At 36.7% G+C, this 19,517-nt stretch overlaps 1 protein-coding gene across 2 annotated transcripts in view; it reads right to left on the reverse strand.

Moving 5' to 3' along the window:
- The window catches only part of Zdhhc13 (zinc finger DHHC-type palmitoyltransferase 13), a 49,492-nt gene that overhangs the window by 6,973 nt on the left and 23,002 nt on the right, over window positions 1-19,517 (reverse strand). For both annotated transcript variants that reach the window (XM_070032737.1, XM_070032738.1), the window contains exons 7-15: window positions 18,813-18,975; window positions 18,461-18,586; window positions 15,273-15,406; window positions 13,311-13,414; window positions 8,204-8,325; window positions 7,066-7,128; window positions 6,293-6,386; window positions 4,368-4,451; window positions 1,009-1,166 (exon numbers count right to left, since the gene is read on the reverse strand). In XM_070032737.1, the coding sequence (XP_069888838.1) occupies window positions 1,009-1,166; window positions 4,368-4,451; window positions 6,293-6,386; window positions 7,066-7,128; window positions 8,204-8,325; window positions 13,311-13,414; window positions 15,273-15,406; window positions 18,461-18,586; window positions 18,813-18,975 (1,048 nt within the window). The remainder of the gene's footprint in view (window positions 1-1,008; window positions 1,167-4,367; window positions 4,452-6,292; window positions 6,387-7,065; window positions 7,129-8,203; window positions 8,326-13,310; window positions 13,415-15,272; window positions 15,407-18,460; window positions 18,587-18,812; window positions 18,976-19,517) is intronic.

Raw genomic sequence — 19,517 nt, forward strand, 5'->3', positions numbered from 1 at the left:
ATAAAAGAGGAATACTTTTGCTTTTCTGACTAATGCTTTAATTATGTCAGATATTGCAGTAACTGGCTCAGACCGATCACTGCTGCCAGTTTTATGTTGTAAGGTCAAAGCAACAGTGAGAATTAGATTAGGCAAATAGAAGAACAGCAGCAGGGAGGGACAGAAGCTTTGTAGAAAGCTGAAGGTGGTCCTGGACCTTAAACTTCCTAGTAGCTTTGCTTTCTCCAAAAATATATGTCCACTGGTTAGGGGACTAGCTTTCATTTCTTCCCACTACCATTTACCTAGGTAATATATTGAGCAACAGAGTAGGAAAAATAGCTCACATTTGTTATGATGCTTTATATACTTTGCATCATTCTTTCACATATCATATAATTTAATTCTGTGATATAGGAGACTGTCAGAGGAATTAAGTTTCCAATTTTGATTTAGCCACTCATTTTGAGCAACTTTCTCAACCTCTGTGTACCATAATATTAAGAGGCCAAATTAGGTCAGTCTTAGCTAGGTTCAGCTCCAGAAAATAATTTACTATTCAACCCTTTTAACCATCTTTTGTTGTTGTTGTTGTTGTTGGTCATAGGGCTTGAAATCTGGGCCTGGGCACTGTCCAGCTGTCTTCAGCTCAAGGCAAACACTCTACAACTTGAGCCACAGCACCACTTTTGGTTTTCTGGTGGTTAATTGAAGATACAAGTCTCATGGACTTTCCTGCCTGGGTTGGCTTTGAACCATGATCCTCAGATCTCAGCCTCCTGAGTAGCTAGGATTACAGGCATGAGCCACCGGCACCTGGCTCAATCATCTTTTGAGAGCAGAAAGGAATGATCTTCATTTTAGAAATAAGGAATCTGAAATTCAAGACTGATCAAATGTCATAGCTAGACTCAGAGGAAGCAAGAAAAGTAGGATGAGAATCTAAGTCTTCTAACTTTAAAGTTAAGTCTTTTGCTTTATTCCAGGTTATTAGAAATTATATTCAGAGGCATTATGAGAAATGCATACCTGAAAGAGTTGATTTATTAATAAAAATGTTGACCATGAGAAATGGAAAGTGGCTAGCATGAAGATATATAAAACCCAAGGAGAGCAGGCCACAATCTGATTGAGGTAGGTCCAGAGTCCATCTTCCCTGAATGTTGTAGCACAATGATTTGACCAATCTGTGAATTTAAAAAAAAAAAGGAAACCATGATTTTAAAAAGTGACAAAAAACCAAACCCAAAACAACAACAAAACCTCCCACTAAACCCAGTGTTCAATCTCCAAGAAGATAAAATCACTGCAATTCTATTCACAGAGAAAAGAAGATAACCATGATATGGTGGCATAGATCAGTGTTTGGCTATAGAGATCAGGGGAGTAGCTCAGTGACAGAGAGCAAGAAAAGAATATAGAGCAAAATCTAAATAGTCACAGTTCAGTTTCTTCCTTAGGGCATTTGTCTGCCAATTAAGAGAGAACATCACTATGGCCTTTTTGATACTGACCCTATATCCATCAAGCTAAGAGCAACAGTAAGGAGAAAACAGGTAACTAGCCGCAGAAAAAAAGGAAAGGGATGGTTGAAGTTACAACTTATATAGCCATCTTGACTAAACATGAAGAGTGAATGAATAATTTCTGAAATGAGAATCATGTAGATTTATTCCTTGTAATTTCATAAAGCCCTCTGATAATCTGATAAGTAGTTTGAGACATTTCTCCAAAGAGCTCTTAGGCAGGAAGAAAATGAGTCCATCACTTTGCTTTCAATTGTCTGATCATTTTAGTCCTATACATCTTTTTTTTTTTTTCTTTTTGAGTCTCATTTGATTCCTGGCCATCTCTCATGAATATGGGCCAGTAGCATTCTAAGGGCAATCACCATAGAATAAGAATGAAGGAAATAAGGAAAATTCTACTCTAAAACTTCTCATTATGAGAGGAAGATGCACCCTATACACCTGGTATCTGCCCCCTCTTGTGTACACACACACACACACACACACACACACACACACTTCTATCAAGAGGTAGAGTAAACAGCTGCAGAGTGGGAACAATATCTACTTTCTTTCAGCTTTTGGATTTTTTCTGTTCCCTTTTGGGAAATTTTCTGATAGTATAAAATGACCTACACCTACATTTAAGTTCTCATAGTGAAAAACTGATTTCAGATTTAGTATCGAAGATACAAAATACAGCTGCAAGTGGCTATCCACATTATCTTATGCAATATAATAATTTAATTTATGTTAATGTGTTCTTATCAAGGAGTCAAAGGCTTATGATAAAGACATTGTTTCAAGCCAATAATTTTCATCTTTAAATAGCTCTGACAGTTATACAGTTCTTGATACTGATCTAATTCCTTTGTCACCTTAACCTGTAGACTGCTGACATTATGGTCTTTTTACTGTCTACCCAGAAAACATATCTCACAAAAGATGAAATGGATGAAGGCTATGCAGAGGCAGAAGTAACTGCTATTGGATCACAGGAAGAAGAGGCCATATAGCAGGACTCTACTGTAATATCGTTAATATAAATAAAGGAGGTGAATGGCAGTAAAGCTTTACTAGAGAAATGGTGCACAAAGTACAAGTTTATATCTCCTGTGCTAAGGGCATAGTTCAAGTGGTAGGTCGACCGCCTGTATAGCAGACATAAGGCTCTGAGTTTGAACTCCAGAACCATCAAAACACAAAAGTCCATGTTTCCTGTCTGTGAAATAATAGTGACATAATTTCAGTACAAATATTGTTAGAATACAAAACAAAGTTTGTGTAGCTAGAGTTGTAAGCTAGTTCCTCAAAAATAAATAAAATAAATAGTATAAAAACAAAGCTAGAGAAAAGAGATAAGGTAAGTAGGGGGTGTGTAATAAAAACTTGAGTGTGATGGAAAATTGCTTGTCTCCTTATCACTATAGTCTTATCCTTGATTCAGACATGAAATGAAAGTGACTATTTTTAGTGAGGAGAGACAAGAGTGGTGTAAAATTTGGCTTCTCTTCCTTAGGATCAAGTCCAAGGGACAAGCTGGTCCATGGGCCAACTTAGAAAGCTTTTCTAAGAATATGCTTTATCATCAAACCTTAAAAAGGCAGTCTCTGGGAAGTAATGTCAAAAGTCTTATTTATGCCATATCTAAAATGAGACATAATCTTAATCTTTTGACTATATTAGGCCTACTAGAGAATGGGGTGGTTACATTTAGTTACTGGGATGGTTACATTTAGTTAAAGGCACTCTAACAGAAGCAGGGGGTCAGGTGGGAAATGGTCAGGCAAGGTAACTGAAGCTCATATCATATCTATATCAAGACAAAAAAGCAATCCATCTCACACAGATACTAAGAACTTCTAAACATGAAAGACTAAAACAAGCAAAATCTGTATACTGGATATTTTTAGAGGGGAATTAATAGGTTAGGGGATGAGCATAGAAGGAACTCTATCAAAAATGAAATTTAAACAAGCACTACAGATTTTTCCCTTAGGTAACTACACTGAAAATTTTAAGATTTAACAGCTAACCAAGCTAGGTTCAGTGGCTCTGTAATTCAGCTATTTAAGAAATTAAGAGGATCACCATCTAATGCCAGCCCAGGCAAATGGTTGACAAGACCCTAACTTAGACAGGTGTAAGTATACTCTTGTATTCCCAGGTATGTGGGAGGCATAGGTAGGAAAATCACATTCCCAAGCTAGCATAGGCAAAAAAGACTATCTGAAAAATAACCAAAGCAAAAATGGTTGAAGGCATGGCTCAAGTAGTAGAGTACTCATCTGAGCATACAGTCCTGAGTTCCAAGTAAGAAACTCCTTTCCCCCCCACCAAAAAAAGAAGCTAAACAAAGTCCTTCCTGCTTCAATTTAAATCCTGTCCATAGTTGCTCCAAGTTATTTTCTTTTCTCAGGGCTGAAGAATAAATGAACTAAAGTTTCTAAGATTTTATTCCTAATCTTCAACTGCTCATTTTGCCATCAATTCTCAGTTTTACTCTATACTTACCAAATGACATGTGCTTTCAGTTTTGTTTCCTAAATCACCAAGTCCCTTTCCTCCACTATTTCTTTTTCTTTATTTTATTTTATTTACTTAATACCTTCTTCTTTGAACTTGATCATCTAGATTTTCCTCTTCACTGGGAGCAAACCTACTAGCGCCTTGAGTGAACTTCTGTTTTTGACCACTTCTCATTTATCAAGGTTCTCTTCCCATGTACTAAGAACTAACCTCTTTCAGCATTTTTTGAAGCTTCCCAGTATTAAGAAAGTCTTAAAGGTCTTGTGTTTGTATTAGAGGTATAGTTTAGTTATCTAGCTAGAAAGAGACAGGTGTGGGTATATAAGATTGTAAGAAAAAAATTATACTTACAGATGAAGGTTCCATAGATAATCCAGTCACATACCAGGGAAAGGAAAAATAAGAAAAATATGTAATAGTGATGGTTGCCAAAACCTAAATCAAAGAGAAACAAAAGCATATTTACTTTTTTTTTTTTTTTGTCAGTTGTCAGGCTTGAACTCTGGGCCTGGGCGCTGTTCCTCAGCTCTTCAGTTCAGGGCTAGTGCTCTACCACTTGAGCCAAAGTACCACTTCCGGTTTTCTGGTGGTTACTTGGAGATTAGAGTCTCATGGACTTTCCTGCCCAGGCTGGCTTTGAACCACAATCCTCAGATCTCAGCCTTCTGTGTAACTTGGATAACAAGCATGAGCCACCAGCACCTGGCTCATATTTACTTTTTTTTGTAGTGTTTTCCCACATATCTTAGTAACCACTGTCTTGTCAAAAGCCCTCATCAAAGTAAAACAGAAATAAAGCAATTGCTTTTGAATACTACTGAACCAAAGCCAAGTAGTTTTGATATGAAACAATCAACTGTCCATGTTAACTGCTATTTAATCCCTACTTACCTAAAAGAAGACACTTTGAGTAGAAAAAATGTTAAGTAAGCAAACACAGCTCTAGCTTGGTCTACACTGTGCTTCAGAAAGGAGAGTACATAGGAATTTGAGTAATCAAAACCTTCTATAGAATATATTTATAGAAGTACAACTGAAGAACCCCAAGGACTGACCTGATAGGTAATCATCAAAAGATAAATCCAAAGAGAAGCAATGCATAATACATGTTACAAGAAACTGGATATGGCTAAGAGGTATAATCACAGCCTACAAAAAGTCTGTGGAAGGAAAGAAAAGAATAGAGTGCCATGCAACCAAATCCTCGCTTGTGTTGCCTTCTTGATTTTGGAGATGAAATCACATCAATGCTCTTCAGGTATCATATCATGCTCCTATTTTTCCTAAAGTAGCAATACCTAGCAGTAGGAATAATACCCACTAGAATTAGGAAAGCTGGGCTTATGAATAGTTGTCACTTAGTTTCTCTGATCCAGAGTTCATATTTATAACAACAAGAGGAGATAATACCTGTTATAAGTCGATGACAACATACTATTTCTTGAGCCTGTGTGTGCTCAAGTGGTACAGCACTAGTATAAGACTCAGAGCTCAAATCTCAATATCAGCAAAACACCACAAAACAAAACTTATATATATACATACATGTATACTTATACATACACATACATGTATACATACAAGCTCATTACAACATCTTCTTATTGCCATTCAATGAGTGGATGAGGTCCAGGAAGCTTAAGACTTCAGAAGTTTTCTAACCAACTATCTCAAGGAAGAGAACACCAAAACACACCAAACAAACCACTTGAGCTAAGGTAGCCTCTTGTTCCTCAAAACTGTAAAAGCGGGCCCTCTACGGAAGACTTACAATCATAGCTTCTTAGAAATTCCTCATAAGAAACCCCTGGCTTTTACTGTAGATAGTTCAGTGGAAACTCAGGGCTAGAGGCTGGGAAAAGGAGTATTCCCAAGGTGAAAGGCTGTCCAATGACTGCTGCCACCTCTAATTCTAGCTCCTCGATAAATCTTAAAGAAGGCAAGCACAGAGGATAAACACAAATAATATAAGGAAGTCATAACATATGGAAAGTTCATGACATTTGAAGTGAAAGACTTATACTATTAAAGTGACCTTCTGGTGATCAAATTGCATGTCATGTATGGAATAGTTCTACAAACTCTAAAATAGTATAAAATTGACAGTAACTGTCATGACTAACCTCAATAGTTTTTCAAGTATTACACTGTAAAGATGATTTTCACAAAAAAGCTACAAAATGGGAATCTTCAATGTCCATTTTTTCCAGGAATTACACACATAACCAAATATACACCTAAGTTCATAAGAGCAATTGGAAAATGAGGTATCTCACCTACACACCGTCCAGTCCAAAAGCAGTGTTGATCATATCGAGCCACACAAGAGTTGCACACATGGCAATGGAGTGACCTTAATGGTTTCCTTATCTAAGTGGGCAATTAAGAGAGGTCTAAGCAAAAGTGTCTCAATCTATTAGCAAATCATGAGCAAAATTTTAATCCTAAGTGATCATAAAAACACCATTACAAACAATCCTAAATGATCAATTCACATAGAAGATATGGAAGATATGATTAATATTTGCTTCCTTATGTCTACTTGAACTAAACTACCACTAAGGGGGATTTAATTTCACAGCACAAGGCTAAGAGGAACTAAGGTGGTACCATAAAGCAGATTAAGCACTGAACTAAAAAAAAAAAAAAAAAAAAACAGAGAGACACCTGAGTTCCATTTCTGGCCTTTCTAATAACTTTCCAATAATGTACTATTTCTTCTAGGCTTTGATTCCTCAAATGCAAAATAAAAGGTTTCATTAAATAGTTTCTGGGATATTATAAGCCTCTGATTTGAAGTTAGAATATATGCTTTATAGAGAAAAGCAAACAAAACACACTTCAAAAAGATAATTAACCACAGACAAGAGTACCAACATTCTTCCATATGTTCAAGGAAAAATTATTCCTGACAATAGTACAAAAGTAGAATTGGGTAGAAACAAAAACATATAAATATGCCATGAAGATTTGCCAATTGCTTTTAACAGCAATATGACCAAGAATTTTCTTTTACTATGGAAAACAAATTTATGGGAAAAAGACTCACAAGACATGATGTACAAAATGTTCTGAAATCCAGAGAGCCAGTTTCTGCAAGAGTAACAATATTCTGAAAGACACAAAATTTGACCTTATGACTTCTATTTTATTGGAGAACATATTATGCATGGTTATATATCATTCTCACATCTCTTGCTCATAAATGAAGTAGCTAGAAAAGCAATTTGGAACTCTTGTCACCAAATCATTCTGTGCTTGAAATACTATCACTTTTCCAGGCTGCCTTTTCAGCCAGTAGTTATTAAATACAACAAACTTGTGCCACCTCCTGTATCACTTTCTTGTCATGAATTACAAACTTCCCCCAGTTATAATCTGCTAGAGAAAAATAAGTATACATTTATATACACATCATTAAGAAGGAACAATATATCAAATCTAAATCAAAACCAATGGCTATATGCACCAAGGACCACCAGTCTTGGAGGACTGGCTTTAGATTACAAAAGATAATATTCTACCTAACTTGTAAGCATTCATGAGCTTGTGGAAAGCATATCCTGTCATCTGACAACTTCACAGTTGAACAAAAGGTGTATCTTCTCAGTTATTAAGAGAAGTAATTCTCTTGGTCCATGCCTAGTTAACTTCCATGTAGTAAGTGAGGAATTTAGGCTAGCTGATACTTATCTAAATGTTATAAAACAGAAAAGGATTTTAAAAAGCTGTCATACATAAATAGCAAAAGATTAAGTATAAAGAAATTGTATTTTTTGCCGGGTGCTGGTGGCTCATGCCTGTAATCCTAGCTACTCAGGAGGCTGAGATCTGAGGATCACGGTTCAAAGCCAGCCCGGGCAGGAGAGACCGTGAGACTCCTATCTCCAATAAACCACCAGAAAACAAGAAGTGGAGCTGTAGCTCAAGTGGTAGAGCGCTCGCCTTGAGCTGAAGAGCTGAGGGACAGCGCCCAGGCCCAGAGTTCAAGCCCCACGACTGACCAAAAAAAAAAATTTGTACTTTTGCTGATTTAATCCCTGTACATTTATTTATGTTATATCCATTAGGTTGCAAGAATTAGAGATACAACTGGCAAAAAACAACATGGCCGTAACCTTATAAAGGTTATATATCCTCTGATTAAAAAGCAAAATATGAACAAACAAAATACAAAGGAAGCTCACCACTTTCCTTTCTTCTTCAGAAGTCTTAGTAAAGCCTGGATCAGTTGCCCAAGTTTTGTAGAAAAAGTAGAGAAAAGCTAAAATGCTGAAAATGAAAACAAAATAGAAAGGGCTACCTGCTGTATGTTCAAGACTAGTTAAGGAATATGTCAACCTTCTACTAGTAAGAGCAATTGTGATATAAGCAAACTTCATCACTGTTGCATAAGAACTTATCTTCTTTACATTGTGCCCCCAACTTCCCTAAGTACACATCCCAATCTCCAAATGTGGCTCTCTCCTAACTTCTAATCCTACAGGAATTTGCTGTTATTTGGTTAATAATTAATGCTTCCTCATTATGAGACTGTATTAAATATTGATAAGAATAGTCACAATTTCTGAAGTTGGAAAAGCATTCAAGACTCAAATAAATTAACCATTTAATGACACAATTGTGGTTCTCCTGCGAGTACCCAGAAAAAATATTCTCTGATCATTTTAATAAAATTTTCAAAGAAAACAAATGACTTGGGTCAGAAATTCAAACAAAAAAAATAGAGGGGGCACAGTTATACTAGAGATGGAACTCAGTGCCTCAAGCTTGCTATGCAGATACTATGCTATTTAAGCCATGACTTAAACCCCTTTTTGCATAGTTTACTTTTGAGCAGGGTCTTGCTTTGGCCAGGCCAGCAATCCTTCTTCTACTTTCCTGCATGACAAGCATGTCACTGTTCCCAGCCATTGTGCATTTCCTTGTAGTTGAGACAGTAAGCCCAGCCATTGGTTGAGAGAGAATCTCAAAAACTTTTATGCCCAGCTGATTTTGATCTCTGACTTTCAGGGGGGCTAGGATTAGACTTAAGCCACTACACCTGGCTTCCAACTTACACTACTTCTCTATATAGCAGATGAATACTTGCAAGAATTTCTTAGTGGAATGTTTAAATATCCTGATAACTGTTAAAAAAAAAAAAAAACCATTCTTGCCAGGTGCCAATGGCTCACGCCTATAATCCTAGCTACTCACGAGGCTAAGATCTGAGGATTGTGGTTCAAAGCCAGCCCAGGCAGGAAAGTCCATGAGACTCTTATCTCCAATTAACCACCAGAAAACCAGAAATAGCATTGTGGCTTAAGTGGTAGAGCGCTAGCCTTGAGCTGAAGAGCTGAGGGACAGTTCCTAGGCCCAGAGTTTAAGCCCACGACTGACAAAAAAAAAAAAAAAAGAAAAGAAACCCTTCTTCACGTAAAATGATTATAAATCACATACTATTTGAAAAAGAAGACCATTATAGATAAAACAGTTTGAGGATAAATATTATTTGCTTTGAAATGTTTATTAAAGTGCTACAATTTCTTTGTGTAAAAGGTAAAATTTTGCTATGGAGAAAAATATGTACTATTAAATCAGTAAGGTAGGAGAAAACCAATTTTCTTTGCTCAATTTAAATAATTATCAACACAGTAACTGCATGTATCTTACAATGTGTTGCCAAGCTAACTTATGTCAAACCTCAAAGTGGTCCTAAAAGACTCTTAAACCCTTATTGCTCAAAGAGTGGTCCATACATCAGCAGAAAAAGCTGAACCTCACAGCAGACCTACAGAATCAAGACTCTGGATTTTCATAAGATCCCCAGAGGCTTCATTTCTACACTGAAGCATAAACAGTGCCATTTTAACCAGAGACCAGCACAACCACATTTGGTTCAGATAGGCAGGAACAAATCATGTAGGTTGTTTATCATGGTTTATCAGCAGCTGGGCCTAGCTTTAAGAGTGAGATAAGAACCAGAGAGTTTGGGTGAAGTTAAATTTTAACGAAGTTCACTTGGAATGAACTAAGAAGAATACTACTAAACAAAATAAAGGGGAACATCTTTTTAAAAATCCCGTTGGTTTATTTTTCCCCCATTAAGTCTTAATGGGGGAAAGTCTTAATGGCACATTCTCAAAAACTTATCTGGTTGGGGAAGGAATGGGGAACATTGACTGGAATACTTCGCATACATGTGTAAAAATGTCACAGTAAAATCTCCTTTGTGTGGTTAATGTACGTTAAGACACTCACACACATACATGTTTGATTGAATCACATGGTGATACTACAAAGTGAACTTAATTGAATTTGAAACTCCTGCTCTAAATAACTTAACAAGATTAATGCCAGGAAATCACTGGATTCCTCACTCCAAGTAAAGTGAATTCCCTTGTCCCTTCACATAAATCCAAACATATACCTTGCTTTCTTGCCCTGGTTCATGTGGCTGCCTGACTAGAAACACTCTCAACTTCCTCCGATGACAAAATTTTAGCATGTCCAAGTCCCAATTTTCCTCAAGACTTACTTCTTCCTCTCCTGTTGATCTTTTCTGGAGCCCTGGAGAGGATATTCTCCCTTCTGTAAGCCTAAGAATGCTTTTTTCTATGGTCTTTAGACTGTAGTTATTTATATATGTGTCAGTATCTCCTGTAAGCTGGTGATTCTTCTGCAGTTAAAGTCTCTCTCTATAGATCTAAAATTGGACATTCTACAATGTGATGGATTGATTTTCATTTACTGAATCCTCTAGATCTCAATATAGCTGACCTTCAGATTTGCTCTACATAATAAATTTAATCCTACATTTGTTCAACAGTTTTTTAAGTGATAAGATGGTAAGATACTCAAACACTTGGAAGTAGGAAGCAATAATTATACCTCAAGAATAATAGCAAGGGCTGGGAAGGTGGCTCAGTGGTAGAGTACTTGCCTTGCATGCCTGAGGCCCTGGGTTCGATTCCTCAGCACCACATAAGCAAAAAGAAAAAAGCCGGAAGTGGCGCTGTGGGTCAAGTGGTAGAGCGCGCTAGCCTTGAACTGAAGAGCTGAGGGACAGCGCCCAGGCCCAGAGTTCAGGCCCCACAACCGGACCTGTCCCCTCCCCCCAAAAAAAAGAATAATAGCAATGTTGTTTCACACACAAGTTTGCTGGCCATGCTTCTTTCTATTCCTATTCATTACTATCCCTAAAATAATAGAATTTAAAAAAGCAAACACACATTGAGTGTGTAGTGATCCATGCAGAGGACAGTGAGATTGCTGTTGTCCTTTGGACACTCAAATACTTATAATATAAAATATGCTGATTTCCTTGACAGCTGAGTCACTGGACACATTGGCCTGCCCTTCTTCCTTCCTTCCTATCCTCTTTTTCCTTCTCGTGTGATGTTTGGATCCAACCCAAGGCCTTGTGAATGCTATGCAAACACTGTATCACTGAGTTACACCCAGCTTTTGTTTTTTGAGACTGTCTGCTACTGACTAAGGATGGTTTAGATTTGTTATGTAGTCCAGGTCAGCCTCCAAACTTTTGAGTGCTGAGATTACAACCACAAGCCATCACATCTGACTTTTAATTCTTTTATACTGAAACTATATCATGTCTCTCCATAGCAAGGCTTTTTAAGTTTAGGTATAACTAGTATCCTAAACATGACATTCAGTGGATCACCATTTCTTTCCCGAGTCTTACTCATACCTTCAAATTTATCAGTAAGATTATGTTCACTTCCATTCACTCCCCCTCATAAGAACAAACTATATTACTTGTTGAACACATAAAAGGCACCTAACGGAGCTATTTACCTGAGAAGCGAACCTTAAGGAAATTTTTCCTAAAATTTCAACCTGCACATACTGTAGATTTCATCCAGCAACAATATTAAGTACACAATGCAAATGTGGTAATGGGTACAGTGGCTGAGCCTTTAGAGACACCCCCATGAGAATGGAACTGCTACCTCACTTTACACAAAAACTGAGACTTGGTAAAATCAAATAATTTGCCTAATGCTAACTAGAGAAAGAAGGAAGGAAGGAAGGAAGGAAGGAAGGAAGGAAGGAAGGAAGGAAGGAAGGAAGGAAGGAAGGAAGGAAGGAAGGAAGGAAGGAAGGAAGGAAGGAAGGAGAGAAAGACAGAAGGAAGGAAGGAAGGAAGGAAGGAAGGAAGGAAGGAAGGAAGGAAGGAAGGAAGGAAGGAAGGAAGGAAGAAAGGAAAGAAAGGAAGGAAGGAAGGAGAGAAAGAAAGAAAGAGAGAAGGAAGGAAGGAAAGAAAGAAAAAGAAAGAAGGAAAAAAGCAAAGAAAGAAGGAAAGAAGGAAGGAAAGAAAGAAGGAAAGTATGAAGGAAAATTCTGCCTGATTCCAAAGACCATATGCTTTTCACAGTATTCCAGCTCCTCTTTCCATCATAGATCAAAGGCTTTGGGAAGAGAAGCCCCCACTCATATCCTGACTGGAAAACCTGAAGCATCATTAGTCTGAAATTTTGGGGTAGGTTTATAGGGAAGTTACAAGAGCTAGGCGCATGGTAAAGTGTGCCACCTACTGACTCAATGCCCTATCAGCAGCAGGTTCAGACAGATGCCTACATCAAACAGTTTTACCATTTCATGGCCTACCAGCCAGTAAAACATTCCACATTGTCAATTCAAACATCTTAAGATTCTACCTATAGATACATATAATATAGAAATGAAAGGAATACGCTAAAAAGTATATTTCTATTTGCCATAATTTTTAAAATAGAATAAGGCTGAGCACACAGTAGGAGTATGGTTTTCTGAAACCCAGGTCACATATATTTTGAGTGGCAAAGCAAATTTAGTTTTGTTCTGGATTGAGAATCACTGCCTCAGATAATGCTGCTTATTTATTTTTTAAATGCCATTTATTATTATCAGAAAAGCCACATTTTCCTGAAAATCTCTCCTACATAAGCCATTTCAGCACCCAGATTAATTCATCCACTGTAACTGTTGACCAAATTAAAAGAACCACCTGATCTTGAAAAAAATCTCAGAAACAGTCCAACATATTACTACAGGTCCAAGTAAAACAAGAATTCATTCTACTATTCCCCTGTTATATGGAATAAATACCATACTTATTGTTTTCACAGTTAACTGAGTTTGCTTCCAGTCAAGTAGGTTTTCAGTATAGAACATTCAATCAGAACCAATAAATATATGCAATTAAAAGTTAGCTGCAGTCCCTGTATCTTTTCAAATATACAGATTAACAATGGCACTATTATTTTTTAGAGGCAAATGAGATATACATCTAAATTTAAGCTGAAAGGATATCAGGAAAAAATAAGATGAACCAAGTCATAAATATCCAAAAAATGGAACTTAGCAAAAAGACTGTTGGTAAATATACAAGGTTCTTATATCCAACCAATAACCTAGGGGGAAAAAAGACACAGATATTAGTGAAGTAGAATATTAGCATAATTCATGTTAATTCTAGTTCCAAATTCCCTAATAACAATAATAGTAGCTTTCACTTCCTAGGTGCTTACTCTAGGTAATGTACTACTTTCCAGGAGGCAACAGACATGCACTATTATTTAAACCAATCCTACACATGAGAAAACTTAAGTGTATGTTTGGGGCCTGGTATGGTGATTACATCTGCAACCCTAGCTATGCAGGAACAGAGACTGGAAAGATCAAGCTGAGAAGCCAACCAGGGGGAAAGGTTATGACCATGGTAACTATAATAACTAATGGTTTAGATTAAAATTTATTTAGTGATCAAGTCAATCCAATCAATAAAAAATAAATAAATATTTTTAAGTTGTAAGTTTTCTGAATAACAGTTTTAGGTGTTTTGGTAATTTTCAGAAATTTGAGCTTCAATTTAATTTAATTCATTCATATCCAACTGTCCTACTCTAATAAAATTCATCTAATGATTTGTTTTGTTTTTTTTTTTCAGGACAAAAGCAATGCATGCTTATCCAGAAAATGTTGGCAAGCAAAAGGATTTAGAAACTTTCATAATGATATCCTGTAAATAGCACACTACATGTCCTGGTAGATTCTTTTATATGGATCATCATCATTACATTTTTTTCTTTTCCTTCAGTGCTGGAAATGCTCCACAGAAGAAACGAATTTCCTAGTTTTATGTGCTTTACTTACTTAGCATTTACCACAGGAGAATAGTACTATGAAGAGAATAAGTGATGCGACAGAGTTAATCAGCAATGGATTCTCACTAAGGTATGTTTGAACTAGCATGAGTCACTTCTCCAGCTACTTACATATAGTATCAGAACACTACACAAGGGCACTAGCAAGACCTAAGAGCCACAGGTAGGAAAGCTTGATGAGTTCCAGAAACAAGGTGGAGAGTGTGTGACAGGATTCAGGAAGAAGGGATAAAGTCAGTGGGGAAGGAACAAATCACATAACACCTCATAGACAGAATCTAGAATTTATTCTGAGCACAATAACAACTATGAGAGGGATATAAGCCAGGAAAGATGATCTGTACATTACAGGGGGTGTATTTAAGAAACCAGTCAGGAGGCTTGGCCTAATGTGCCTCTAAGTAGATGAGAAGTACATTCCTGAGAACTACATGTGGGAAGTGAGAAAAGAAGTGACATAAACTCAAGGATGACATCCACATTCATGTGAGGAATTGGACACCACTTTACTGAGACAGAGAGAAAAGAATGGGATGTGACATTATCTTTGAGTAACGACTACATGTCAGACATTGTCCTAAGCACTTGCTTGACTTGGAACAATGCAAACTGACTCAACCATAAACTAAATACAAACAACTATAAATATATTCATAGAAGTAGAACAATCACCCCATAGTTACTATTTTAAAACCACTTTAATTAGGTTGTTTTAACACACACACACACACACACACATACACACACACACAAATCATCGAGCAAAAATATAAAATGAACTTATATTTTTTTCCAAAGGCAAGAACATTTTTGAAAAATGGAAAAATAAGCTTTCACATGCAAAATAACTATAAAAATCTCTATTATTTACTAAAACAATTCAAACAGTAAACTGTGTAATCAAGTCAATCAGGTATTGGAATAAGCAAGTTGTTTTTAATAAAAAAATATGCAACAAAGCTTTTCCTTTCCATCAGGCCCAGGATATTGTTATATGGTTCATATTTATAACTCAAAAAAATCTGTGATTTTGGCTAATCAACAACAGAAATAAGCAATTACATTGGAAATACAGTAACCAGCCTTGAAAGACTAATATACATACCTTGGAAACAAAGATGTCAAGAAAAACAATGTTACTAGAAGACATCCTTTTAAAAGCCAAGAATCTGAATTGAAGTCTAGAATGTATCCAACAGCCCACATGGTAATCACAGAGAGCATCAGCAGCAGGAAGAGCTAAGAGAGTCAAATTTTTAGAATCACCTATGTAGTTAATAATAATAATTTATTCTGTATAAGAAATTCCTAAGTATATAAAAAGAGTACAACAGAACTAGCACAAAGATTTTCTCATTAAATCTAAGCAATTTATACAAAAGCCCTACAGTCCCTGAAGTGTTGTTTAACCATATTTTATTTTGCTTCTCTTCTCTTCAAGAAATGGTGGAGAGCTGGGAATATGGCTTGGTGGTAGAGTGCTTGCCTCACATGCATGAAGCCCTGAGTTTGATTCCTTAGTACTACATAAACAGAAATAGCTAGAAGTGGTGCTGTGGCTCAAGTGGTAGAGTGCTAGCCTATTCAGGAACAGAAATTCAAGGACAGTCCCCAGGTCCTTAGTTCAAGCCTCAGAACTGCCCTCCTTCCCCAAAAAAAGGAATGGTGGGGTTTATTATTATTATTATTACTAATTTTTTTAAGGAAAATACCCATGAAAACTGATTTTCCAAAACTAACAGTTTTCATATAGCACTCTATATCAGAAAACATAAAGCAAGCTAAAGGGACCACTCAAAAAATCAATATATTAAAGACTCAATTGAGGGGAGATGAAAGCTTTAACTTGAGCACTATGTTGCATCACCTCCCAATAAAAAAGCATTACAGGAAACAGTTCTGCAGAAAAGATAGGCTTGGTTTGGGGCAGGTGAAGCTTAAAGCACCTAACAACATCCAGGAAATATCAAAAAGGCAAGTTTTACCATTTCAGAATACTTAAGATTGATCAGTATGTAGGTGGTAAAACTATGGATGAACAAAATCCTCAGTCAGGTGCTAGTGGCTCACTCCTGTAATCCTAGCTATTCAGGAGGCTGAGATCTGAGGATCACGGTTCAAAGCCAGCCCGGGCAGGAAAGTCCATGAAACTCTTATCTCCAATAAACCACTAGAAAACGGGAAGTGGACACTGTAGCTCAAGTGGTAGAGTGTTAACCTTGAGCTGAAGAGCTGAGGGACAGCGCTCAGGGCCAGAGTTCAAGCCCCACGACAGACAAAAAACAAAAAACAAAAAAAACAATATCCTCAAGATTGTGTGTATGGGAAGGGGTGCTGTGGCTGTGGCTTAAACTGGTAGAGTGCTAGCCTCGAGCAAAAAAGCTCAGGGACTGTGCTCAGGCCCTGAGTTCAAGACCAAATCTGACCCAAAAAAAAAAGATTGTGTGTACATACAAAGGGGCAGAAGTTGGACCAGATGGGCTGGTCCTAGTGAAAGAATATTGCGCATAAGCCAGGAAATTTTCACAAAGGTAAGGTTCTCCATTCCAAACTTCACATGGAGATAAAAGATTGAAATAGCTTCCTTCCTTCTCTTCCCTTCCCTTCTCCACCATCCTCTCTCCCTCCCTCCCTCACTCCCTCCCTTCCTTCCTTCCTACCTTCCTTCCTACCTTCCATCCTTTTTTTGCCAGGCCTGCATCTTGAACACAGGACCTGGGTGCTATCTCTGAGCTTCATTTCTCTTAAGACTAACACTCTACCACTTGGGCCACAGCTCCACTTCCAGCTTTTTCTGAGTAGTTTACTGGAGATAAGAATGTCAGAGACTTTCCTGCCTGGGCTGGCTTTGAACCTCAATCCTCCTGATTATAGGCATAAGCCACCATTACCTTGCATGCAATATTTATTGAGGATGACAATGACTCAGGTTTTCTATAACAAAGTTAAAAGAATAAATGTAAAACAACAGTCTGTCTGCACAGAAGCAAGGTTCCACATTTGTGCAACATAGTCCCTTAGCTACAAGTTACTAGACCATGAAAGCAAGCAAGGCTTTGCAATAGCAAAAAGGAAAAATATACGTTGCCATTTTAATTTCTCTGAGCCTATTGTGGGATGAATAATATCATTTAATCTTTTAAATGTTTTCTATTCTAATTTGCTTGGTGACACAAAGTAAGTTTAGATTTTTTTTCTTAAAATAAATTTAGACTTATATATAAGCAACACAATCTCAAAACAGAAATAAGAGCTGGGTGTGGTGATACATGCCTGCCTACTTGGGAAACAAAGGCAGGAAGATCTCAAGTTCAAGGATAGTCTTATGGGCTAGGCTAGGGAGACCTTATCTCAAAAATAGATACAGCTCAAGTGATAGAACACTAGTATTCACAAGCTGATACTACAAAAAAATTTTTTTTAATTAAAAAATAATAAGAAAAAAAATTTCAAATGTGGATCTCAGCACTAAATTCCAGAAATAATACTTTTACAAATGAGTCATACTATTTATTTGTTCCATAAATATACTTCACTGGAACAAATCAATGAACTTAACGTCTTTTTCTTATGTAACTTAAATTCTAGCTGGGAAGACAGATAAATGTGTTAATTTTATGGTATATAAAAAAACTGAATCACATGAAGTCTAGCAGGCTATTGTGAGGACTTAGCTTTTACTCTGGGAAAGAGACATCAAAGGAATTTGAGATTAGTGACAGGATCTAACATTCCCAAAGCTTCATCTGCCAGAATGACATGGCTTTGGTGGCGTGTGCCTAGGTGGGATCAGATTCTAGATATAAACTAAAGGCAGAAACAGCCAAAGCCATACCAACAGAGGTATATTGTATGATAGAACAAATGATGATTGGAAAGTTCAAGTTGTTACCTATTGAGATGTGGAAGGCCTAGCTAGGGATAGAGAAATGATCAAGAGGAGTTCAGTTTTTGATATCATACTAAACATGTCTATTGGACACGAAACTGGATAAGCCTAGTAGTACTTGTCTATGAATCAAATCCATTTACATTTTAATCTTTTCATTAGAGAAATATGAAAGTACACGAAAATATGCGCAAAGAAACACACAGTTTTATAGCCATCTAGCTGAGGACCATCACTTCGTATTCAATGAAATATCAAATTTCCAATTTTGGGTTGTGGGGTACATGGGAAGATATAATCAAAGATATAATACATCACAGAAAGCTCTTTGCTCTCCCACATTACCCTAAAAAATAAACAAAAACATTTTAAAATTCCATAGAACAGGCTCTACATGAAAATACCTCACATTTCTGTAACCATTTCCAAAGCTTGAACTTTTGGTTAACTCTTGTTTTGGCTTCTGTTTTGAGCATGTGAATAATGAGCTGATTTTTGTTTTGGAGAGCCATATCAAGAGGTGTTTCTCCCTTTAAAAAAACAAACAAAAACTCAGTTATACTTTTGATATATTAAAGGATTTTAAAACACTTTCACCAGAATTAAAGACTCAACACATTTATTTTAAAGATAACTATTGTTAGTATTTATCTTGTGGTATCCAAAAACAAAATGCATAGCTATGTATATTAAATTATCAATCTTCTGTCTAACTGAAGCTGCAATAAACAGTAAGAGATAAATACCTGGTCATACCTTAACATTTCGGATGTCTAGGCTAGAACCAGCTTCCAAAAGTTTATCAACTGCATTGACATTTCCAGATGCAATTGCCCAATGGAGTGGAGTGTTTTGGTGTACTTTATCAACAACATTGAGAGAAGGATTAAACTTTAAAAGAAATCCAGTTGGTTCTGATCTGTCTCAAAGCAATAAAATGGAAAGGAGCATTAAAAGGATAACATTTTGAGAAGTAAATTAAAAAAATAAAAATTTTAAGCTAATGTATCAATTAACCAAGCCGTAAGTAAGGATTCTGAAGAAAGACATCTCTTAAATAACAGCCTACTAAACAGACAATAGAATTTAGACAATAATATAGTAGAATAAGAAAAAAGCTTTTATTTCCATGTTGTTATTCTATGATTAGTTAAAATATTTTTTCAAGTATAGATTTAACTCTAGCCAATATTCAGTGCTATCTAGTTAAATATTAAATGTAGGGGCTGGGATGGTGGCTCAATGGTAGAGCGCTTGCCTTGCATACATGAGGCCCTGGGTTCAATTCCTCAGCACCACATAAGCAAAAACAAAAAAGCCAGAAGTGGTGCTGTGTCTCAAGTGGTAGAGTGCTAGTCTTGAGCCTGAAGAGCTGAGGGACAGCGCCCAGGCCAAGAGTTCACCACAACCGGACCCCCAAAAAAAAAATTAAATGTATGTTTTAGTTGAGCAGATAAACTA

This window comes from Dipodomys merriami, unplaced genomic scaffold, assembly GCF_024711535.1.
Source record: "Dipodomys merriami isolate MVZ:Mamm:240054 unplaced genomic scaffold, mDipMer1.0.p SCAF_21, whole genome shotgun sequence".
Lineage (NCBI taxonomy): Eukaryota > Metazoa > Chordata > Mammalia > Rodentia > Heteromyidae > Dipodomys > Dipodomys merriami.